General features: G+C 50.6%; 1 protein-coding gene across 2 annotated transcripts in view; it reads left to right on the forward strand.

The window, feature by feature from the left end:
* Positions 1 to 21,458, forward strand: part of aarsd1 (alanyl-tRNA synthetase domain containing 1) — a 111,350-nt gene that overhangs the window by 75,695 nt on the left and 14,197 nt on the right. For both annotated transcript variants that reach the window (XM_072487285.1, XM_072487284.1), the window contains 3 exons: positions 1,224 to 1,380; positions 4,875 to 4,991; positions 6,285 to 6,415. In XM_072487285.1, coding sequence (XP_072343386.1) covers positions 1,224 to 1,380; positions 4,875 to 4,991; positions 6,285 to 6,415 — 405 coding nt within the window. The remainder of the gene's footprint in view (positions 1 to 1,223; positions 1,381 to 4,874; positions 4,992 to 6,284; positions 6,416 to 21,458) is intronic.

Consider the following 21,458-nt stretch of genomic DNA (forward strand, 5'->3'; position numbering starts at 1 on the left):
ATAGCTTGTTTACTTCAACCTTATTAATGCCTTTCATTATTTATAAACCTGAATCATGACTCACCTCGGTCTAATCTTCTGAGGAAAATAACTTTGATCAGTGAAGCATTTTTGAACTGCCTAATACCCTATGGACTAGCACTGCCCGAGTCAGTGTTTTCTGAACCTTTATCTTTAAAGTTTTATTTACTTATCTTGCTCAAATTGTGACTAATGTGAGAACTTGTGGGATGGCCAAAAAAAAATAAATCAGTTTTCTAGTGGTAATCGTGTCCCAGCCACCTGTAGTGCAGCAAAGGTACAGGTAAAGTGAGCCCAATTTTAAGGGGATGGTGGTACAAGGATTTAGAAAACAAACCTTTATCTTTGGTTCAGATGAAAGGTAACAGACCTGAAACTCAGTTGCTTCACAGATGCTGCCAGACCCAGTGAGTATTTCCAGCATTTCCTGTTGTTACTTCTTTATCTCTAGGATGTGGGCTTGAACCCAACGCAGTCTGATGGAATAAAACATCACCCCTTTATTTGGTTGAGATAAGACTGGAGGGGTCTCGGCAATAAAATAACCAAACTTGACACTCGGGGAAAATCGTTGCACTTCCCATTGCAGATGGTCTTTAGCCTGATGAGCACAAATTCCCTTCACAAAAAAAAATATTTTTACGAGAAACCTTTTAGAAACCAGCCAGCACATGGTTCAGAGCACTGGGAGAAACACACTTTCCCTTTTGAGAAATAAGGCTTTCACAGCCAGAATACATACTGATTTAAGAGAGCTCTTTTTCTGGCAAGTTTATAAGTACTGTATATGAAAACTGCTCCATCAAGCCTGCCCCACAATCGTGATATCTGGGGCATCATATCTGGACATTTCCTGATCCTCATAGTCATATGTTCTGGAGACAAAAACCCAAGGCCAATAAGGTTAAATAAAACTCTGTAAAATTCCCCTCAAAGCCCCTGAGACGAGCACAGTTCAGGAGGTTGCATGGACTATGCGTTTATTATATGTTAATTGGCTTATCTCTCCTATATGATGTAACCTTTGGCCCTGTCAGAAAACCGGTCCAAGTTCCCCCTAATGTACATCCAAAAACAAAATAAAATATTCCAGTAGCTTAGGGGAACACAACAAAATGTAATTAATTTTCCAGGTTTGGAGGTTGCGCTAGTGCGCTGGAATCTATCTAGCAATTTGGGACGTTTAACGTTTGTTTTTGCAGGGAGCTGGGCCGGCAGCGTAGTTTCATTGAACTGGACACTCCTTCTGTGACTGGTGAGCAGGTTGAAGCCCTGGAGTTAGCAGTAAATGAGAAAATCAGGGAGCACATACCTGTCAATGTGCGAGTTGTAACTGTGGATGACCCAGAGGTAGAAAAGGTAAATGAAAATCAAGGGACATTTAGTTTACAATATTGATACCTTGCTTGCCTCCCCCCACACCCTTCCAGCTTCATTCCGGCTATCCTGAGTGTGCAGACTTAATAGTTGAGTTTGGGGACAATGGTTACCAGTACCTAGCCCAGGTGCAATGTGAGTCGAGGCACTCTGTGTCGGCAGGCTATTGTGTAAAGCAGCGCAGCTTGGCTTAATCCTGTCCTCATTTGGACTGTTCAACATTAGTCAATGATCAGGAAAAGAAGCCCTGGTTGATTTTTCTCTTTACCTTGCGTGTCCCAATGCATGGATGGTCAGGGTATGAGACACTAACTAAAACTAAATTGACTTGGACCTGTTTAAATGAATGATGAGTGCGGATGAACAATGAATGATTTAGTTCATTATTGGCCAGGGCACACCCATATTAAATAACATTCAGCATTAAAATGCAATTCGATGCACAAACTCAATCCAACATGCTATTTAGGATCTGGAAGGCAATGTAACTCCAGAACACACTTTTTTGGAATTTGTGTGGTTTTACAAGTTCCATTATTGGGAAGCACAATGGCAGAAGAAAACTTGAGTCAAATGGATCTAGATTAATGATTAGGTTAGAGTGAATGACAGGGTTATAATGCAGGCTCAAGTAACACCTTAAACTTAGGGAACCGAGTCCAAGGAGCTTTAGATCGTATTACAGCTCTTGACTCACTCCAGTTCGGCTGTTGAAGACGAGTTCATTTCTTTTCACCAGCATGAGATGATGGGCAGCAGAGTGTGTTAGTATCTGTGGATGCCTTGCTGTGATGTTGCTAGTCCCTATATCTCATGACAAACCTGGGGGTGTGGCACCAGCCCCCATGGTGTACCTTTGAAATGGCGTGTGTTTGGAGGGCCAGTAATAACGTAACATTTTGCTGCTGTGAAAGTGAGGATGTACTATGCACGTTATCACTGCTGATGCTCATTCATTTGCAGCCTTAATGTTGCTGTACTTGCGACTTATATAGCAGATTTATTACTGGAAATGTCACCTGAGCCTCAGATGTTGGGGTTTCCCACTTTGGGCACATTTTATTTGTGGAAGTGACTGTATCTTCAGATCTTTTATTTGTTTTCATCCTCCCCTTGTGTTGCTGCAATACCTAGACTCCACAATGAAAAACTATTGTGGCTGGAGCCACTAACGTAGCCACATTGTTCTACAGATGAGGATTTATGTAAGTGACTGACTAAGAAGACATGAGGAGGGGAAGAGTGAAGTTGCTTGCATAATAAACAGGCCTTCTAACACGAGGAGGTGGGCAGGCATCAAAATTGGCAGCCCGTCTGCCATATTTAAATGGATAATAATGGGTCAATTAGGCCTGTTATCGGGGCCAATTGGACCTGATGATGCACTGCACATACCATGACATGTTTGGCGTGGGCCAGCAGCGTGGGAGAGATGAGGCTGTTTCAATTTTCACTCAAATGCATAAAGGGCGGAAAGGAAGGGGGTGAATCGCTCTTCAGTGACTGCTCTTTGCTGATTGTGGTGCAGCCCCCTTTAGGTTGAATCCCCCTTCCTTCCTACCCGCTTCCACCCTTAAACCCATCCACACACGGACGCACGCACACACCGGGATTGATGGAGCTGCCGGCCAATCCGACTAACTAGCAGCTTCAGAGTGGGGGACCTCTCCCCAAATGAGGATGAAGTCCCACTCTGCCCTCGTCAGTCTGCCCCTTGGCGTTTTTTGGCTGCGCAGCGGGTTGTCACGGAGACTGTCAGCTGCATGCTGATGTAATTTCCAGAGATTAGGGGGGGATGTGGCATCCATCCATACCGTATCATTCAGCCCTATAATCTCTGAAGCTTGTACCTTTCAATTTCAATAAGCTGGATAACATGTTTCACCTCGGGTCAGTTGTGTGTAGTATTGACTAACTTTGCTTTTGGCAGCAAAGTAATTGCACTCTTGTCTGGCCTTAAAGAAAGCTGCCCACAAAGGTCTAGCCAGCTTTGTGGTGTGGGTTTCAACTTTACTGGTGTTAATTTCATTCTGCCACTAGCCATGGGGAACCTAGTGCCAACAACAGTGATGTCATCAAGCAGATTAAGCAGCCAATTATCTGGCATTAAAAAATACTCCTAGCAAAGCAGGATGGAGCAAGCAGGTTTTATCGTTCACTTTTTAAAATAACTTTACAGAAAGTATACACAGGACTAAGAGAAGCTGAAATATAAGCCAAAAATGATCATTTTTATTATATTAAATGTCTGCGGATTTTTTTAATATCATAGATGGAGATATTGGAGTTTTTCTGGGCCATAGGGATTGTTAGGAGTAACTATGACGTGCACCAATTTAAAAAAAAAAAAACATTTACATCTTATTTAACAAGACATGTTTTTCAAGGGTTTGTACATTGCGACTGATGGGTGTAAAAGTTAGGTACAGACCAATTCAGTGATTTATCATTAGTTTCCATCTGCAAAGATTTCAACTCCAAAAAGGGTGCAGGCGCAGAGGAGCCTGGGTGTGTATATGCATAAATCATTGAAGGTGGCAGAACAATTTGAGAGAGCAGTTAATAAAGCATAAAGTGTCCTAGGTTTTAATAGGGGCTCAGAGTACAAGAGCAAGGAGGTTATATTGAATTTGTATAAGACAGTAGTTGGACCTCTGCTGGAGTATTGTGTCCAGTTCTGCATCCTGCCCATCAAGAAAGATACCAAGACATTGGGCCAGAAAAGACTTGCGAGAATGGTGCCAGGGATAAGAAATTTCAGTTGCAAAATAGATGGGATCTTGGGACTGTTTTTCTTGGAGAAGAGTGGAGATTTGATGGAGGTATGCGAGGGGTCGATGGGGAGAAATTGCTCGCATGAAAGGATTGAGAACAAGAGAGCACGGACTTGAAGTAACTGGCAAAAAAACTAAAGGTGACATGAAGAGCTTTATCACACAAGTGATTGAGTCCTGAAATGCACTGAGGTTCAATCTAGGCACTTAAACGCAAATCTTTCTGTTTTCTGAAAAGCAAGAATGTGCAGGGTTACAGAGAGAAGGCGGGGGAATGGCACCAGGCAAATTGCTTGTTCAATGAGCTGGTGAAGACACAATGGGCTGAATGGCCTCCTGTACTGTAACAATTCTGTAAACAGTGCACCCGGTGGGGGACAACTTCTGGATTTCTGTGTTTAACTACACATGTGCTGACAGCAGAAGTTGCTGTTCATTTTGCAAAGCTATTGCAGCAAATACTGACAGTTTTACCATCATTACAACGACAAAATTAAATTGTTTCAGTCAGTTATCCATGCTTGTTTAATAAAAAAAGCTGAACTGCCATCATATTTTAGCTGCAGTGGGATGACACAAACATCAGAAAGTGCGCTCTAGCTTTCACAGTGTACAATGCCACGGGAGGTCTATTGTCATAAAAATGATCAGAACGTTTCATTGATCTTTTGTTGCTTGTAATAGTAACTGTTTGCTTTGTAGGTGAGAGGTCGGGGTTTACCAGATGATCATGCAGGCCCAGTTCGAATTATCGACATTGTTGGAATCGATGCAAATATGTGCTGTGGAACACACGTATCAAATCTCAGTCACCTACAGGTGAGGATCTAGTAATATGTTTCCGTGTGCTCTTCGTATAAGTAGCACTGTTGCATAGTGGTTAGCACCATTGCTTCACAGCGCCCAGGGTCCCAGGTTCGATTCCCGGCTTGGGTCACAGTCTGCGCGGAGTCTGCACGTTCTCCCTGTGTCTGCGTGGGTTTCTTCCGGGCACTCCAGTTTCCTCCCACAAGTGCCGAACGACGTGCTGTTAGGTAATTTGGACATTCTGAATTTTCCCTCCGTGTACCCGAACACGCCGGCGACTAGGGGATTTTCACAGTAACTTCATTGCAGTATCAATGTAAGCCTACTTGTGACAATAAAGATGATTGTTATAATAAAGCAGCAATTTACTTGAAGACAAGAAGGAGCAAATTAATGAGTGTATGCTTGTGCTTTTAACATTCTGGTCCTTTGATTTCATTTCACACCAATGGAGATAAATTTTCCTTCAGAGTTATGTGCATGGTTTCAAGTGTAAGGGATTCACAAATTACTCCTCTTGTGCTACCTCGATTTAAAGAGAGTGCCATTTTCATGAGCAGCCAATTACTCAATCTGGAAACCCAGCTGCACATTTTAGTACCAAGGTTACCACCAAAGGGAGGCTCTAGAACACCAGACATTCCTATTATTTATCGCCCTCGAGTCTCTGAAGCTCCGTACTGGGAATTTTGCTCTGATTTAGGGCCTATACCAGTGATCACTTTGTTCACTGATACTTTTCTAAAACCATTATTGAATGTTCTGTAAATATTGACCATACCACATTCGGGCTGGACTAATTGTTCACAAACCAATAATGGGAAGCCAGAATAACAACTACCCATGAATTTAACTTTCCTCCAACGAGCAGAAGCTTTGCAATCTGACGCATATTTTTCTCCTCAAAATGAGTTAACTTTCCTGCTACAATGAATGTGGTCAATGCTATTTTATTTCAAAGCAATTGGGCATAAACTAGACAAGATTTATACATGTATAACGCTTAGAAATAAAAACAGACTGATGTTAAAAAGAAAACTCAGGGTCAGGCATCATCTGTGGAGAGAGAATAGAGCTAATGTTTCACTTGATAACCTTTCGGAACAGACCTAATGGAAGAAAATCAACCTGAAACATGGGGCGTGACTGAACTTGGTGTAATACCACCGTGCTGTTACGTCAGCCTCCATTCCCTCCCCCCAGAGCCACTGAGCTGTTTCGAATAATCAAATATAAATTTGGGCAGAATTACTTTTGCTGCTCTGATTGTGGCCTTGATAATCTGTGTCTTGGTCTATTGTTTAGGCCATTAAAATTTTAGGGACCGATAAAGGAAAGAAGAACAAAACCAACTTGATTTTCCTGGCTGGCAATAGAGTACTGAAATATGCAGAGAGAAGTTACACAGTGGAAAGGGCTTTAACCACCCTTCTCAAGTAAGTGGAACGCTTTTCCTGGAATTTCACAATGTAACGCAGCTGAAGTCACTTTTGTACTGGTCTGTCAATAGAATTGTACCCATTTCCAAAACCAATTGATAAGTAACAGTGGAGTAAAATACCTTATCGGCTCTGAAATATAACTTTAAAATTTGACCAGTCCTGTTAACCGTTTATATCCTGATATTATCCTGACATTACAGCATTAAGAATTTGAATATATGGGGCGCGATTCAGCAGACCTGCACCAAGAAACATCCCGCTTGTTCCACAGCACTTTGTCATTTCTTTTGGCCTCGGGAAATTCTCCGCCGAGGACGAACTTTAGAGTGATTGGCTCACCAGCAGTAAAAGACTCCTCGCCGATCGGGGTGCCCCGATCTCTTCTCTTCCACACACCCCCCACCCCAAACTTGGGGAGGTCCTCGGGAACCGCCCCACCTTCTCTCTACCTGGTAAGGCCCCCTCCGGGCCCGATCTCTGGCAGTGCTGAGGTGCCAGCGGGAGAGCCAGGTCGCCACCCTGCCCTGTCCCTGACCACCCAGGAATCTCCAAAGGCCTGAGAGACCCCCCCCCCCCCCAATCCCAGATGGTGTTACGCCTGGTCCATGTTTGTGTGGACCAGTATTAGACAGCGCCCTGGTGAGGTCCCCCAGGCGCGTCTGTTGAGTCCTGGGTGTCGTGTGAATCTGGCGAACGTATATTTAACTGAGGTGTATGGCTCTTTTAAATATGCTGATCTGGATCATGCCCAGTGAAGGCGAGGTCCAGATTGCGACACCTCCTGAAATTCTATTGAATCTCACAAAACGTTTTGAGCGTCTCAAATCTCGCGAGATTCAAGGGCCTCGTTCTGGCACCGAGTCGGGCGTGGCAAGGCTGCTGAATGCGCCTATGGTTTATTAGTGAGGACAGGTAATGAGACTGCGCACCTTTGGTTCATTTTGTTGAAAGTGAATGAGTTCAGGAGGCTGAGGGATCTGATGATATCTGCAGCTGCTTTTGTATCATAAAAATAGGAGCAGAGGTAGGCCATTTTTGAAGTAGAAAACTAGCTTAGATTTTAGGGTAGAACACCACATTTTACATTTGTGCTTTCTAATAACTTGTGTAAGTATGTAATATCTAAAACTACAGTAATTCGAGACTCCTAAACTTTAATAACAGCATAAGCAAACTAGTGTTTTTGGTCATAATGAACTTGGCTTTGAAACGTCTAGGTAACAGTGTGGATATTTTGTAGGTTGCCTGTGAATTTCCTCTGAGGGCAGTGTTTGATGTGCTTCGGAGTCTGATTAGGAGTTCTACAGTTGCATGGCATGAGTGCTTCTACCTTTCAACTCTGGAGAGTGTGGCAGTGGCTCCCATGACCAGCCCTGAGCTGGTTTGTTTGTCCATTGTTTACGAGGCAAGTTTAGTACTTCAGGGGGGGTCCTCTATAAGGAATTAATTTGAAATGTTGCGGTTCTTCCAAGCATTACATCATTTGCAGAGGGCAATTTGCTGAAGGGCTTCGGTACTGGTCCCAAAAGGCCACCAGGGTTTGAGGTGTGCTGGGTGATAGGTTAGCCAACTAAGTCTGAATCAGCATGTCTCCGCTAATGCAGCAGTTGTATTCTCTGGAGACTACATATTTGCTGCATTGGTGTGGCGGTGAGATCCTTGCCACCACAGGCAACCAGGATAATGCTGTGAAAATCTTTGTACCACAGTAATAAGTCTACCGCACTAAATTACTAAATATAGTACAGTTCTTATACATCAACAGATGGCTACTCTAACTTCATAAGTTATTTTTCAATGTCGTTTGTCAGGAGTGCTGAACCCATTTTGTGCTCAAGTTTATGGGGTAACCCCACGTAGAAAATAGCGCCTCTCGAGCCTGCTCCGCCAATCAGTATGTTCATGGCTAGTGTCACCTAAAGCAGTATGTGACAGCTATCTCCATTTATTGTCCACAACGCTCCAGAGCCCCTTCTGAAAAGTCACTTTTGTGGGATGTTGGAATTTCTGGGTCATGCTTTGATTGACAGCCTCCTATCGAGAGGTATTGTTAACTCTTCAAATTTTCTGAATATAGTTGTATCATCTGCTAATCTCTAATATTATAGTATTTGTGCTAATCTCTAATATTATAGTATTTGTGAAAATGTCAGAAGAAACTAAAGATTTTGTCATTCTGTTTCAATAATTTGACTCCACTTAGCTTTAGAAACAGTCATTGGTGCCAGCCATGGTTTGTGCGCAGATAATGCTTTTGTCCTTGGTTTTGGCCACAGGTGCTGCCGAAAATATTGTTTCATTCTCTGGGCATGGACCCATTAGAAACTGGGTCTTAATTGCTCCAACCCATTTCAATTGGCATCCTTCAGCTTCAAGAGGGGCAAAAAAGAAGCTTTCAGTCTTCAACTTGGCTGGACTTGAATCTAAATTGGAGGTGGAAACACATTTTTTATCCTCCAACTAAACAGACATTAAATTGGAAGCTGCAGTTCAGTCCACCTTCCTGCTACAATCTTTGATTGTCATTATCTGGTATTCGCTTCCTGCATTCATATTTCAAACATAATTGTAAAAAAAAAGCTGACTGCTGTGTGATCAGTTCATAGCATTGTTATTGATAAAGGTTGTTCAGATATGCACACGTAATGCTTGCAATATTGATATATGTTGTGCCACTGTGCATTAGGCAATGAACAGTGGGCAGCACGGTAGCATAGTGGTTAGCACAATGCTTTACAGCTCCAGGGTCCAAGGTTCGATTCCTGGCCTGGGTCACTGTCTGTGTGGAGTCTGCACGTTTTCCCCGTGTGTGCGTGGGTTTCCTCCGCGTGCTAGTTTCCTCCCACAGTCCAAAGATGTGCAGGTTATGTGGATTGGCCATGATAAATTGCCCTTAGTGTCCAAAATTTCCCTTAGTGTTGGGTGGGGTTACTGGGTTATGGGGATAGGGTGGGGGGGTGGGCTTGGGTAGGGTGCTCTTTCCAAGAGCCGGTGCAGACTCGATGGGCCGAATGGCCTCCTTCTGCACTGTACATTCTATGAAAATTCAGCTCTTCGAGCCTGCTCCACCATTTGGTCTGATCATGGCTGATTCTCTATCTCAACGCCATACTTGCATGCTCTCCCCATACCTCTTTGACGCCTTTTAGAATATAGAACTCTCATATATTTCTTTCTTAAATGCATTCAATGACTTGATCTCCACAGCCTTCTGTGGTAGAGAATTCCATAGGTTCTCCACCCTCTGAGTGAAAAAGCTTCTCCTCGCATCAGTCCTAAATGACCTACCCCGTTGCCTGAGACACTGACCCCTTTTTCTAGACCCCCCCAGCCAGAGGAAACCACCTCCTCGCATCCAGTCTGTCTAGCCAGCCAGAATTCTATATGTTTTAATCGATCCCCTCTCATTCTTCTGAACTCCAGTGAATACAGGCCTAGCTGACCCAATCTCTCTTCATGGGACAATCCTATCATTCCAGGAATTGTTCTGGTGAACCTTTGCTGCACTCCCTCCATGGCAATCCTTTCTTGTGAAGGAGACCAAAGTGGCATGCACTATTCCAGCTGTGGTTTCATCAAGGACTCTGTGCAGCTGCATTAAGACATTCTTGTTCCTGTACTCCAGTCCTCTTGCAAATGAAGACCAATATACCATTTGTCTTCTTAACAATTGCTGTATCTGCATTCTTGCTTTCACTGACTGGTGTATATTTCCCAATCCATCACATGTAAATAACAATCTGACATTCTGTTTTTCCTTCAGAAGTGGATAACTTCCCAGTTATCCATGCTATGCTACATCTGCTATGTATTTGTGTGCTCACTCAACTTGTTTAAGTTTTAAGTCACCTTGAAGCCTCTGAGCATGCCCCTCACCAACCACATTCCCATCAAGTTTTGTGTCATCAGCAAACTTGGAAATATTACATTTGGTTCCTTCATCCAAATAATTGATTTATACTGTGACCGCAGGGGCCCAACTAGTCATTCGACTCTCTTGTTTCCTGTCTACTAACCAATTCTCAATCCATACCAATATATTACCCCCAATACCATATGCTTTAATTTTGCGCCCAAACCTCTGATGCGGGACTTTATTACAAGCTTTCTGAAAGTACAAATGCACTACATCCACTGGTTCTCCCTTATCAGTTTGTCTAGTTTTTTTGTTATTTTTAAAATAATTTTTATTAGGGTTTTCTCAAAATATCAACAACAGAATATAAAAGAAACCCAATAAAATTAAATACAGAACAAATTAAAACAACCCCCCCCCATACACAAACAATAAATCAACACCCCGAGTTTAACACAAAGCAAACATAGCAAATATATCCACCCCCTCAGATCCCCCAGTGTACATAAACAAAAATAAAATTGACCCCCCCCCCCTTGTTGCTGCTGCTGCTGACCATTGTCTACCGTTCTGCCAGGAAGTCCAAGAACGGTTGCCACCGCCTAAAGAACCCTTGTACCGATCCTCTTAAGGCGAATTTCACCCTCCAATTTAATGAACCCCGCCATATCGTTGATCCAGGATTCCACGCTTGGGGGCCTCGCATCCCTCCACTGAAGAAGAATCCTTCGCCGGGCTACCAGGGACGCAAAGGCCAGAACACCGGCCTCTTTCGCCTCCTGCACTCCCGGCTCCCCTGCAACCCCAAATATTGCGAGCCCCCACCCTGGTTTGACCCTGGATCCTACCACCCTTGACAGCGTCCTTGCTACGCCCTTCCAAAATTCCTCCAGCGCTGCGCATGCCCAGAACATATGGGTGTGATTTGCTGGGCCCCCTGAGCACCTAACACACCTGTCCTCTGCCCCAAAGAACCAGCTCATCCTTGTCCCGGTCATGTGTGCCCTGTGCAGTACCTTAAACTGTATGAGGCTGAGCCTCGCACACAAAGAGGAAGAGTTCACCCTCCCTAGGGCATCTGCCCACGTCCCCTCTTCGATCTCCTCTCCCACTTACCTTTCAACTCCACTACCGAGGCCTCCTCCTGCATCACCTGGTATGTTTCCGAGATCTTCCCCACACCAACCCACCCCCCCGAGAGCACCCTATCCTGTACTGTGCGTGGCAGCAGCCGCGGGAATTCCACCACTTGCCGCCTGGCAAACGCCCTTACCTGTAAATATCTTAAGGCGTTCCCCGGGGGGAGCCCATACTTCTCCTCCAGTTCACCCAGGCTCGCGAACTTCCCGTCCACAAACAGGTCCCTCAACCTTCTTATCCCTGCCCTGTGCCACCCCGAAAACCCTGCATCTATTCTCCCTGGGACAAACCGGTGGTTCCCCCGTATTGGGGTCCACACCGAGGCCCCAACGTCCCCCCTGTGCCGCCTCCACTGCCCCCAGATTGAATGAAATGAATGAAAATCGCTTATTGTCACAAGTAGGCTTCAATGAAGTTACTGCGAAAAGCCCCTAGTCGCCACATTCCGGCGCCTGTTCGGGGAGGCTGTTACGGGAATTGAACCGTGCTGCTGGCCTGCTTTCAAAGCCAGCGATTTAACCTTGTGCTAAACAGCCCCTTTTTGAGGGTCGCCGTCACCACCGGGCTCGTGGTATACCTCATTGGAGGGAACGGCAGCGGCACCGTTGCCAGCGCCTCCAGACCCGTACCCTCACAGGATGCCATCACCAGCCTCTTCCATGATGCCCTCTCCCCCCTCCATCACCCACTTACGCACCATCGCCGCATTGGCAGCCCAGTAGTACCCACAGAGGTTGGGCAGCGCCAGTCCCCCCCCCATCCCTACTCCGCTCCAGGAACACCCTTCTCACCCTCGGAGTCCCTCGCGCCCACACAAACTCCGTTATGCTCCTGTTGACCCGCCCAAAGAAGGCCCTCGGGATAAAAATGGGGAGGCACTGGAACAGGAACAAAAACCTTGGGAGCACCGTCATCTTAACTGACTGCACCCTACCCGCCAGAGACAGCGGCAGCGCGTCCCACCTCTTGAACTCCTCCTCTATTTGCTCCACTATCCTCGTGAAATTAAGTCTCTTCAGGGCCCCCCAGCTCCTGGCCACCTGGACCCCCAAGTACCTGAAGCTCCTCTCCGCCCTTTTTAGTGGGAGCTCGCCAATCCCCCTCTCTTGGTCCCCTGGGTGAACCAAGAACAACTCGCTCTTCCCCATGTTGAGCTTGTACCCTGAGAAATCCCTGAACTCTCTGAGGATCCTCATTACCTCCAGCATTCCCCCCACCGGGTCCGCCACATACAGCAGCAAGCCGTCCGCATAGAGCGACACCCTATGCTCCTCCCCGCCCCGCACCAACCCCCTCCAGTTCCTCGACTCCCTCAGTGCCATAGCCAGGGGTTCAATCGCCAGTGCGAAGAGCAGGGGGACAGAGGACACCCCTGCCTCGTCCCTCGATGCAACCGAAAGTACTCAGGCCACACTCGCCATCGGGACCTCGTACAACAACCTAACCCACCGAACAAACCCGAACCTCTTCAGCACCTCCCACATGTACCCCCACTCTACCCTATCGAAGGCCTTCTCCGCGTCCATCGCCATCACTATCTCCGCCTCCCCCCCCCCTCGCCGGCATCATAATCACTTTTAGGAGCCTCCGCACATTCGCGTTCAACTGCCTCCCCTTCACGAATCCCGTCTGGTCTTCATGGATCACCTGCGGCCCTCAATCCTCGTGGCTAAGACCTTCGCCAGCACCTTGGCATCTACATTTAACAGCGAAATCGGCCTGTGAGACCCACACTGCAGAGGATCCTTGTCCCGCTTCAGGATCAAGGGGATCAGTGCCCGGGGCATCGTCGGGGGCAAAGCCCCCCCCTCCCTTGCCTCATTGAAGGTCCTAACTAGCAACGGGCCCAACTGGTCCACATATTTCTTGTAGAATTCGACCGGGAAACCGTCCGGCCCCGGTGCCTTCCCCGCCTGCATGCTCCCTATCCCTTTGGTCAGCTCCTCCAGCCCAATCGGGGCCCCCAATCCCGCTACCAGTCCCTCCTCCACCTTCGGAAACCTCACTTGGTCCAGAAAGAGGCCCATCCCTCCCTCCTCCCGTGGGGGCTCGGACTGATACAATTCCTCATAGAAGTCCCTGAAGACCCCATTGATGTCAACCTCACTCCGTACCACACTCCCTCCCCTGTCCTTAACTCCTCCGATCTCCCTAGCTGCGTCCCGCTTCCGAAGCTGGTGCGCCAGCATCCGGCTTGCCTTTTTCCCATACTCATAAATCGCCCCTTGGGCCTTCTTGCACTACACCTTCGCCTTCCTGGTGGTCAACAGGTCGAATTCAGCCCTGAGGATATGCCTCTTCCTCAGCAGTCCCTCCTCTGGCACCTCCGCATACCTCCTGTCTACCCTCACCATCTCCCCCACCAGCCTCTCCCTCTGCTCTCTCCTCTCCTTGTGGGCCCTAATGGAAATCAGCTCTCCCCTAACAACCGCCTTCAGCGTCTCCCATACCATCCACACTCGGACCTCCCCGTTATCGTTGGCCTCCAGGTATCTCTCTATACTTCCTCGGACCCGCTCACTCACCTCCTCGTCCGCCAACAACCCCACCTCCAAGCGCCACAACGGGCGCTGGTCCCTCTCCTCCCCCAGCTCTAGGTCTACCCAATGTGGGGCGTGATCCGAAATGGCTATTGCCGAGTACTCGGTATCCTCTACTCTCGCTATCAGCGCCCTGCTCATAATAAAGAAGTCGATCCGAGTGTAAGCCTTACGGACATGCGAGAAGAATGAAAATTCCCTAGCTCCTGGCCTTGCAAATCTCCAAGGGTCCACCCCTCCCATCTGGTCCATAAACCCCCTCAGCACCTTAGCCGCCGCCGGCTTCCTACCAGTCCTAGACCTGGAGCGATCCAGTGCCGGATCCAACACCATGTTAAAGTCCCCCCCCCAATTATCAGGCCCCCCACTTCCAAGTCCGGGATCCGACCCAACATGCGCCGCATAAAACCCGCATCGTCCCAGTTCGGGGCGTACACGTTGACCAGCACCACCCTCTCCCCTTGCAACTTACCATTACGTACCTACCGCCATTGTCTGTCACAATGCTCGACGCCTCGAACGACACCCTCTTTCCCACCAAGATCGTCACCCCCCGATTTTTGGCATCCAACCCTGAGTGAAATACCTGACCTACCCACCCCTTCCTCAATCTTACCTGGTCTGCCACCTTCAGATGTGTCTCCTGGAGCATGACCACATCCGCCTTCAGCCCCTTCAGGTGCTCGAACACCCGGGCCCGCTTGATCGACCCGTTGAGTCCCCTTACATTCCAGGTTATCAACTGGATCGGGGGGCCACCCGCCCCCTCCGCCGCCAACTAGCCATAACCCCTCCTTGACCAGCCACGCGCCCGCACCCCACACCCGGCCCATTTCCCACAGCGGCAGACCCCCGTCCCAACCCCCTCTACTCGCCCCAGCTCCCCCTTGACCATACCAGCAGCAACCCGGTTCCCACCCCCCATCCCTCCAGCTAGGATCCCTCCTATCTGCTTTACTCCCCCCATTGCACTCCCGCAAGTCAGCTGACCCCGGCCACTCCCGCCTCTCCTTCGACTCCTCCCATTGTGGGACATCCCCTCCTCCTCCATTACCCATCCACAGGCTCTCCGCCTCCACCTTCCATCCCAAGGGCGGGAAACAACCCTCGCTTCCCCACCCCGGCCCCGCCCCTCCAGCCTTCAGCGCGTGTCTAGTTTTTTTTTTAATAAACATTTTATTGAGGTATTTTTTTGGCATTGTAACAGCAACAAGATAAACAATGTACATAAAAAGGAAAATATTAACATAGTGCAAATACCACCTCCCTCTCCCACAGGTCCCACCATTACTTAACACCCTAATCTACGCTAGCCTAACCACCCCCCCCCCCCCCCCCCCTTCTGCTGACGATTAATTCTCTGCAAAGAAGTCGACGAATGGTTGCCACCTCCGGGCGAACCCTAATAGTGACCCTCTCATGGCAAACTTAATTTCCCCAGGCGGAGGAAGCCAGCCACGTCCGATAGCCAGGTCTCCGATTTCGGGGGCTTCGCGTCGCTCCATGTTAATAATATCCGCCTCTGGGCTACCAGGGAAGCAAAGGCCAGAACATCTGCCTCTTTCTCCTCCTGGATTCCCGGATCCTGCGACACCCCGGAAATCGCCACCTCTGGACTCATTGCCACCCTCGTATTTAGTGCCTTGGACATGACGTCGGCAAACCCCTGCCAAAATCCCCATAGCTTTGGACATGTCCAGAACATGTGAACATGGTTCACTGGCCTCCCCGCACATTTCACACACCTGTCCTCCACCCCAAAGAATCTGCTCATCCGGGCCACTGTCATGTGAGCCTGGTGAACGACCTTAACTTGGATCAGGCTGAGCCTGGCACACGTTGCGGTCGCGTTGACCCTACTCAACCCGTCCGTCCAAAGGCCCTCCTCTATCTCTCCCCCAACTCCTCCTCCCACTTTTGCTTCAGCTCCTCGGTCTGCGTCTCCACCGATCCCATAAGCTCTTTATATATGTCCGAAACGCTCCCTTCTCCTATCCATCCTCTAGAAACCACCCTATCCTGAATCCCCCTTAGCGGCAGGAGTGGGAAAGTTGGTACCTGCCTCCGCAGAAAGTCCCGTACCTGCAGATTCCAAAATTCATTTCCCCCCGTCAGTGTAAACCTCTCCTCCAGCGCCCTCATACTCGGGAAGCTCCCTTCTATAAACAAGTCCCCCATCTTCTCGATCCCCCCTCTCTGCCAAATCCGGAACACCCTGCCCATCCTCCCCGGGGCAAACCGGTGATTATCGCAGATTGTGGACCAGACCAATGCCCGCTCTGCTCCCACATGTCTCCTCCACTGTCCCCAGTCTCTCGGGGCCGCCACCACCATTGGACTGGTGGAGTATCGCACCGGCGGGAATGGCAGAGGTGCCATTACCAACACCCCCCCCGCCCCCCAGACCAGCCCCTTGAGGCCCTCAGAGCAATTGCCAGCGGCTCTATTTCCAGCGCAAACAGCTGTGGGGAGAGGGTGCATCCCTGTCTCATCCCCCGGTGCAGTCTAAAATTGTCCGAAGTCGTCCTGTTCGGCAGTACACTTGCCACCGGAGCCCGGTACAGCAACCTAACCCAGTCAATAAAGCCCCTGCCTTTATTGACTGGGTTAGGTTGCTGTACCGGGCTCCAGTGGCAAGTGTACGGACCGCTCCAGCACCTCCCATACATAATCCCACTCAACCCGGTCAAAAGCTTTCTCCGGATCCATCGCGACCACTACCTTCACCTCCCTGCTCTCCGGTTGCATCATGATCACGTTTAACAGCCTTCTTACATTGGCCACCAGCTGCCTGCCCTTATCGAACCCCGTCTGATCCTCCACAATAACGTCCGGTACACAGTCCTCAATCCTGGAGGACAAAGTTTTGGCCAGCAGTCTGGCGTCTATGTTCAACAGGGAAATCGGGACTTCCGGGTGCGGCGATGACCAGCTAAGTCGCACGTTTCGGCAGCTCCCGGTGGAACGGACTTTGGGGCTCTTAATAGGAGCCCCAACGGCAATTTTAATGGCTAAAAACACTGTGCGGTAAACCAGAAGGGAATCCCCCCTGGACACGGATGGAAAAAGGAGAGGAAAGTGGCCGGATTGCGGTGGATCCTTTAGAGCAGTGGCAAGGAAGGCAAGCAAAAACCAAGATGGCGTTGGAATGTGGCAGTTTAATATGGGGCCCTGAACAACACGAGTTTTTGAAACGCTGCGTGGAAGAGCTTAAAAAGGAGATGAAGAAGGAGCTGTTGTCCCCGATATTACAGGCGATTGAAGGGCTAAAAGGTGAGCAAAAGACCCAGGAGCGGGAGCTTCGGGTCGTGAAGGCAAAGGCTGCCGAGAACGAGGACGATATACAGGGCCTGGTGGTGAAGACGGAGATGCACGAGGCACACCATAAACGATGTGTGGAAAGGCTGGAGGTGCTGGAGAATAATGCGAGGAGGAAGAATTTAAGGATTCTTGGTCTTCCTGAAGGGGCGGACGTCGGGGCATATGTGAGCACGATGCTGCACTCGTTGATGGGATTGGAGGCCCCGACGGGTCCGCTGGAGGCGGGGGGAGCCTATCGAGTTATGGCGCGAAGACCGAGGGCTGGAGAAATTCCTCGAGCCATAGTGGTGAGATTCCTCCGTTTTAAGGACAGAGAGATGGTCCTAAGATGGGCAAAGAAAACTCGGAGCAGCAGATGGGAGAACGCGGTGATCCGCGTATATCAAGACTGGAGTGCGGAGGTGGCGAGAAGGAGGGCGAGCTTTAATCGGGCCAAGGCGGTGCTTCATAAAAAGAAGATCAAATTTGGAATGCTACAGCCGGCAAGACTGTGGGTCACATATCAAGGGAAGCACCACTACTTTGAAACAGCGGATGAGGCGTGGACATTTATTGTTGAAGAGAAATTGGAATGAGTGGGTTATTAAAAAAGAACGTTTGAGACAAAGTGGTGGGGCGAATATGGGGGGGCGAAGAGTGGGGAAAAAGGGGGGAGCGATGATTTTTTATGTTGTTAATCCTACGACCCGGTAACTTTTCTCTCTTCCACAGGTTGTGGGGGAGGGAGGAAGGGAGGTGGAGGAGTTGGGGGCGTTGGCCATTGGGGGCGGGGCCAAAAGGGAAGCGCGGGCTTTGTTCCCGCGCTATGATAATTATGGCGGGAATAGGGAAGCAGGAAGGAGGGGGCGTCGCACGGTGCGAGCCGAGGTCACGGGGGGAAGCCGAGGTCGGCCAGAGTTTGCTGACTTCTGGGAGCAACATGGGGGGTGTAACTACGCTAGTGGGGGATCTAGCGGGGGGGTGGGAGGGGGGGATTTACTGGGTTGCTGCTGCTGGGGAGAAGGGGGAGCTGGTATGGGGTGGGGTGGGCGGGGGCGGGGGGGCACCGCCTGGGGGGGACACAGCTGCGTGGGAACCGGGTGAGGAGCTGGGTAAAAGGGGATGGCTAATCGACAAGGGGGGGGTAAGAGCCCCCCAACCCGGCTGATCACATGGAATGTGAGGGGGCTGAACGGGCCGATAAAGAGGGCACGGGTACTCGCACACCTAAAGAAACTTAAGGCAGATGTGGTTATGTTACAGGAGACGCATTTGAAACTGATAGACCAGGTTAGACTACACAAAGGATGGGTGGGGCAGGTGTTTCATTCGGGGCTAGATGCGAAAAACAGGGGGGTGGCTATATTAGTGGGGAAGCGGGTAATGTTTGAGGCAAAGACCATAGTGGCGGATAGTGGGGGCAGATACGTGATGGTGAGTGGCAAATTACAGGGGGAGACGGTGGTCTTAGTGAACGTATATGCCCCCGAACTGGGATGATGCCAACTTTATGAGGCGCATGTTAGGATGTATCCCGGACCTAGAGGTGGGGAAGTTGGTAATGGGTGGAGATTTTTAACACAGTGCTGGAACCAGGACTGGACAGATCGAGGTCCAGGACTGGAAGGAGGCCGGCAGCAGCCAAGGTGTTTAAAGACTTGATGGAGCAGATGGGAGGAGTAGACCCATGGAGATTTAGTAGACCTAGGATTAAGGAGTTTTCGTTTTTCTCCTATGTCCACAAAGTTTATTCGCGAATAGACTTTTTTGTTTTGGGAAGGGCGTTGATCCCGAAGGTGAGGGGGACGGGAGTATATGGCTATAGCTATCTCGGATCACGCTCCACATTGGGTGGACTTGGAGATAGGGGGAGGAAAAAGAACGGCGTCCACCCTGGAGAATGGACATGGGACTAATGTCGGATGAGGGGGTGTGTCTAAGGGTGAGGGGGGTGTATTGAAAAGTACTTGGAACTCAATGAAAATGGGGAGGGTCCAGGTGGGAGTGGTCTGGGGAGGCGCTGAAGGCAGTGGTTAGAGGGGAGCTGATATCAATCAGGGCACATAAAGGAAAGCAGGGAGGGTAGGGAACGGGAGCGGTTGCTGAAAGAACTTCTGAGGGTGGACAGGCAATATGCGGAGGCACCGGAGGAGGGACTGTACAGGGAAAGGCAAAGGGCTACACGTAGAATTTGATTTGCTGACTACGGGTACTGCAGAGGCACAGTGGAGGAAGGGCAGAGGGTGTACAATACGAATATGGGGGAGAAGGTGAGCAGGTTGCTGGCCCACCAATTGAGGAAAAGGGGAGCAGCGAGGGAAATAGGGGGAGTGAGGGATGAGGAGGGAGATATGGAGCGGGGAGCGGAGAGAGTGAATGGAGTGTTCAAGGCATTCTATGAAAGATTATATGAAGCTCAGCCCCCGGATGGGAAGGAGAGAATGATGTGTTTTCTGGACCAGCTGGAATTTCCTAAGGTGGGAGGAGCAGGGAGAGGCTGGGACTGGGAGCACAGATCGAAATGGAGGAAGTAGTGAAAGGAATTAGGAGCATGCAGGCGGGGAAGGCTCCGGGACCGGATGGATTCCCAGTTGAATTTTACAGGAAATATGTGGACTTGCTCGCCCCGCTACTGATGAGAACCTTTAATGAGGCGAGGGAAAGGGGACAGCTGCCCCCGACTATGTCAGAGGCAACGATATCGCTTCTCCTAAAGAAAGAAAAAGATCCGCTGCAATGCGGGTCCTATAGGCCTATTTCCCTCCTGAATGTAGACGCTAAGATTCTGGCCAAGGTAATGGCAATGAGGATAGAGGATTGTGTCCCGGGGGGTGGTCCATGAGGACCAAACTGGGTTTGTGAAGGGGAGGACAGCTGAATACGAATATGCAGAGGCTGCTAGGGGTAATGATGATGCCCCCACCAGAGGGGGAAGCGGAGATAGTGGTGGCGATGGATGCCGAGAAAGCATTTGATAGAGTGGAGTGGGATTATTTGTGGGAGGTGTTGAGGAGATTTGGCTTTGGAGATGAGTATATTAGATGGGTACAGCTGCTGTATAGGGCCCCGATGGCGAGCGTGGTCATGAATGGACGGGGGTCTGCATATTTTCGGCTCCATAGAGGGGACGAGGCAGGGATGTCCTCTGTCCCCATTATTGTTTGCACTGGCGATTGAGCCCCTGGCAATAGCATTGAGGGGGTTCCAGGAAGTGGAGGGGAGTACTCAGGGGAGGAGAAGAACACCGGGTATCTCTGTATGCGGACGATTTGTTGTTGTATGTGGGCAGACCCGGCGGAGGGGATGCCAGAGATAATGCGGATACTTGGGGAGTTTGGAGAAGGGGGAGGGGGGAGGGGGAGGAAGGGGGGGGGGTGGGGGGAGGGGAGGGGGGAGGAAGGGGGGGTGGGGGTGGTGGGGAGGGGAGGGGGGAGGAAGGGGGGGGTGGGGTGGGGGGAGAGGGTGGGGGGGGGGGGGGTGGGGTGGGGGGAGAGGGTGTGGGGGGAGGGGGAGGGGGGGGGGGTGGGGGGGGGGGTGGGGTGGGGGGAGAGGGTGGGGGGAGGGGGAGGGGGGGGGGTGGGGGTGGGGGGAGGGGGGGTGGGGGTGGGGGGGAGGGGGGGAGGAAGGGGTGGGGTGGGGGGAGGGGAGGGGGGAGGAAGGGGGGTGGGGGGAGGGGGAGGGGGAGGAAGGGGGTGGGGAGGGGGAGGGGGGAGGAAGGGGGGTGGGGGGGAGGGGAGGGGTGGGGGGGGTGGGGGGAGGGAGGGGTGGGGGGGGTGGGGGAGGGGAGGGGTGGGGGTGGGAGGGGTAGGGGGTGGGGGAGGGGAGGGGTGGGTAGGGGGGGTGGGAGGGGGGTGGGGGTGGGAGGGATGGGGGGGGTGGGGAGGGGTGGGTGGGGGTAGGGGGGGTGGGAGGGTGGGGGGGGTGGGGGGTGGGGGGAGGGGGGTGGGGGGGGTGGGGGGAGGGGAGGGGTGGGGGGAGGGGAGGGGTGGGGGGGGTGGGGGGGAGGGGAGGGGGTGGGGGAGGGGAGGGGAGGGGTGGGGTAGGGGGGGGTGGGGTGGGGGGAGGGGGTGGTGGGGAGGGGGAGGGGGGGGGGTGGGGAGGGAGGGGGGGGGAGGGGGTGTGGGGGGGGGAGGGGGAGTGGGGGGTGGGAGGGAGGGGGGGTGGAAGGGAGGGGGGGAGGGGGTGTGGGAGGGGGAGGGGG

The sequence above is a fragment of the Scyliorhinus torazame genome, chromosome 21 (genome assembly GCF_047496885.1).
Source record: "Scyliorhinus torazame isolate Kashiwa2021f chromosome 21, sScyTor2.1, whole genome shotgun sequence".
In the NCBI taxonomy this organism is placed as follows: Eukaryota; Metazoa; Chordata; class Chondrichthyes; order Carcharhiniformes; family Scyliorhinidae; genus Scyliorhinus; species Scyliorhinus torazame.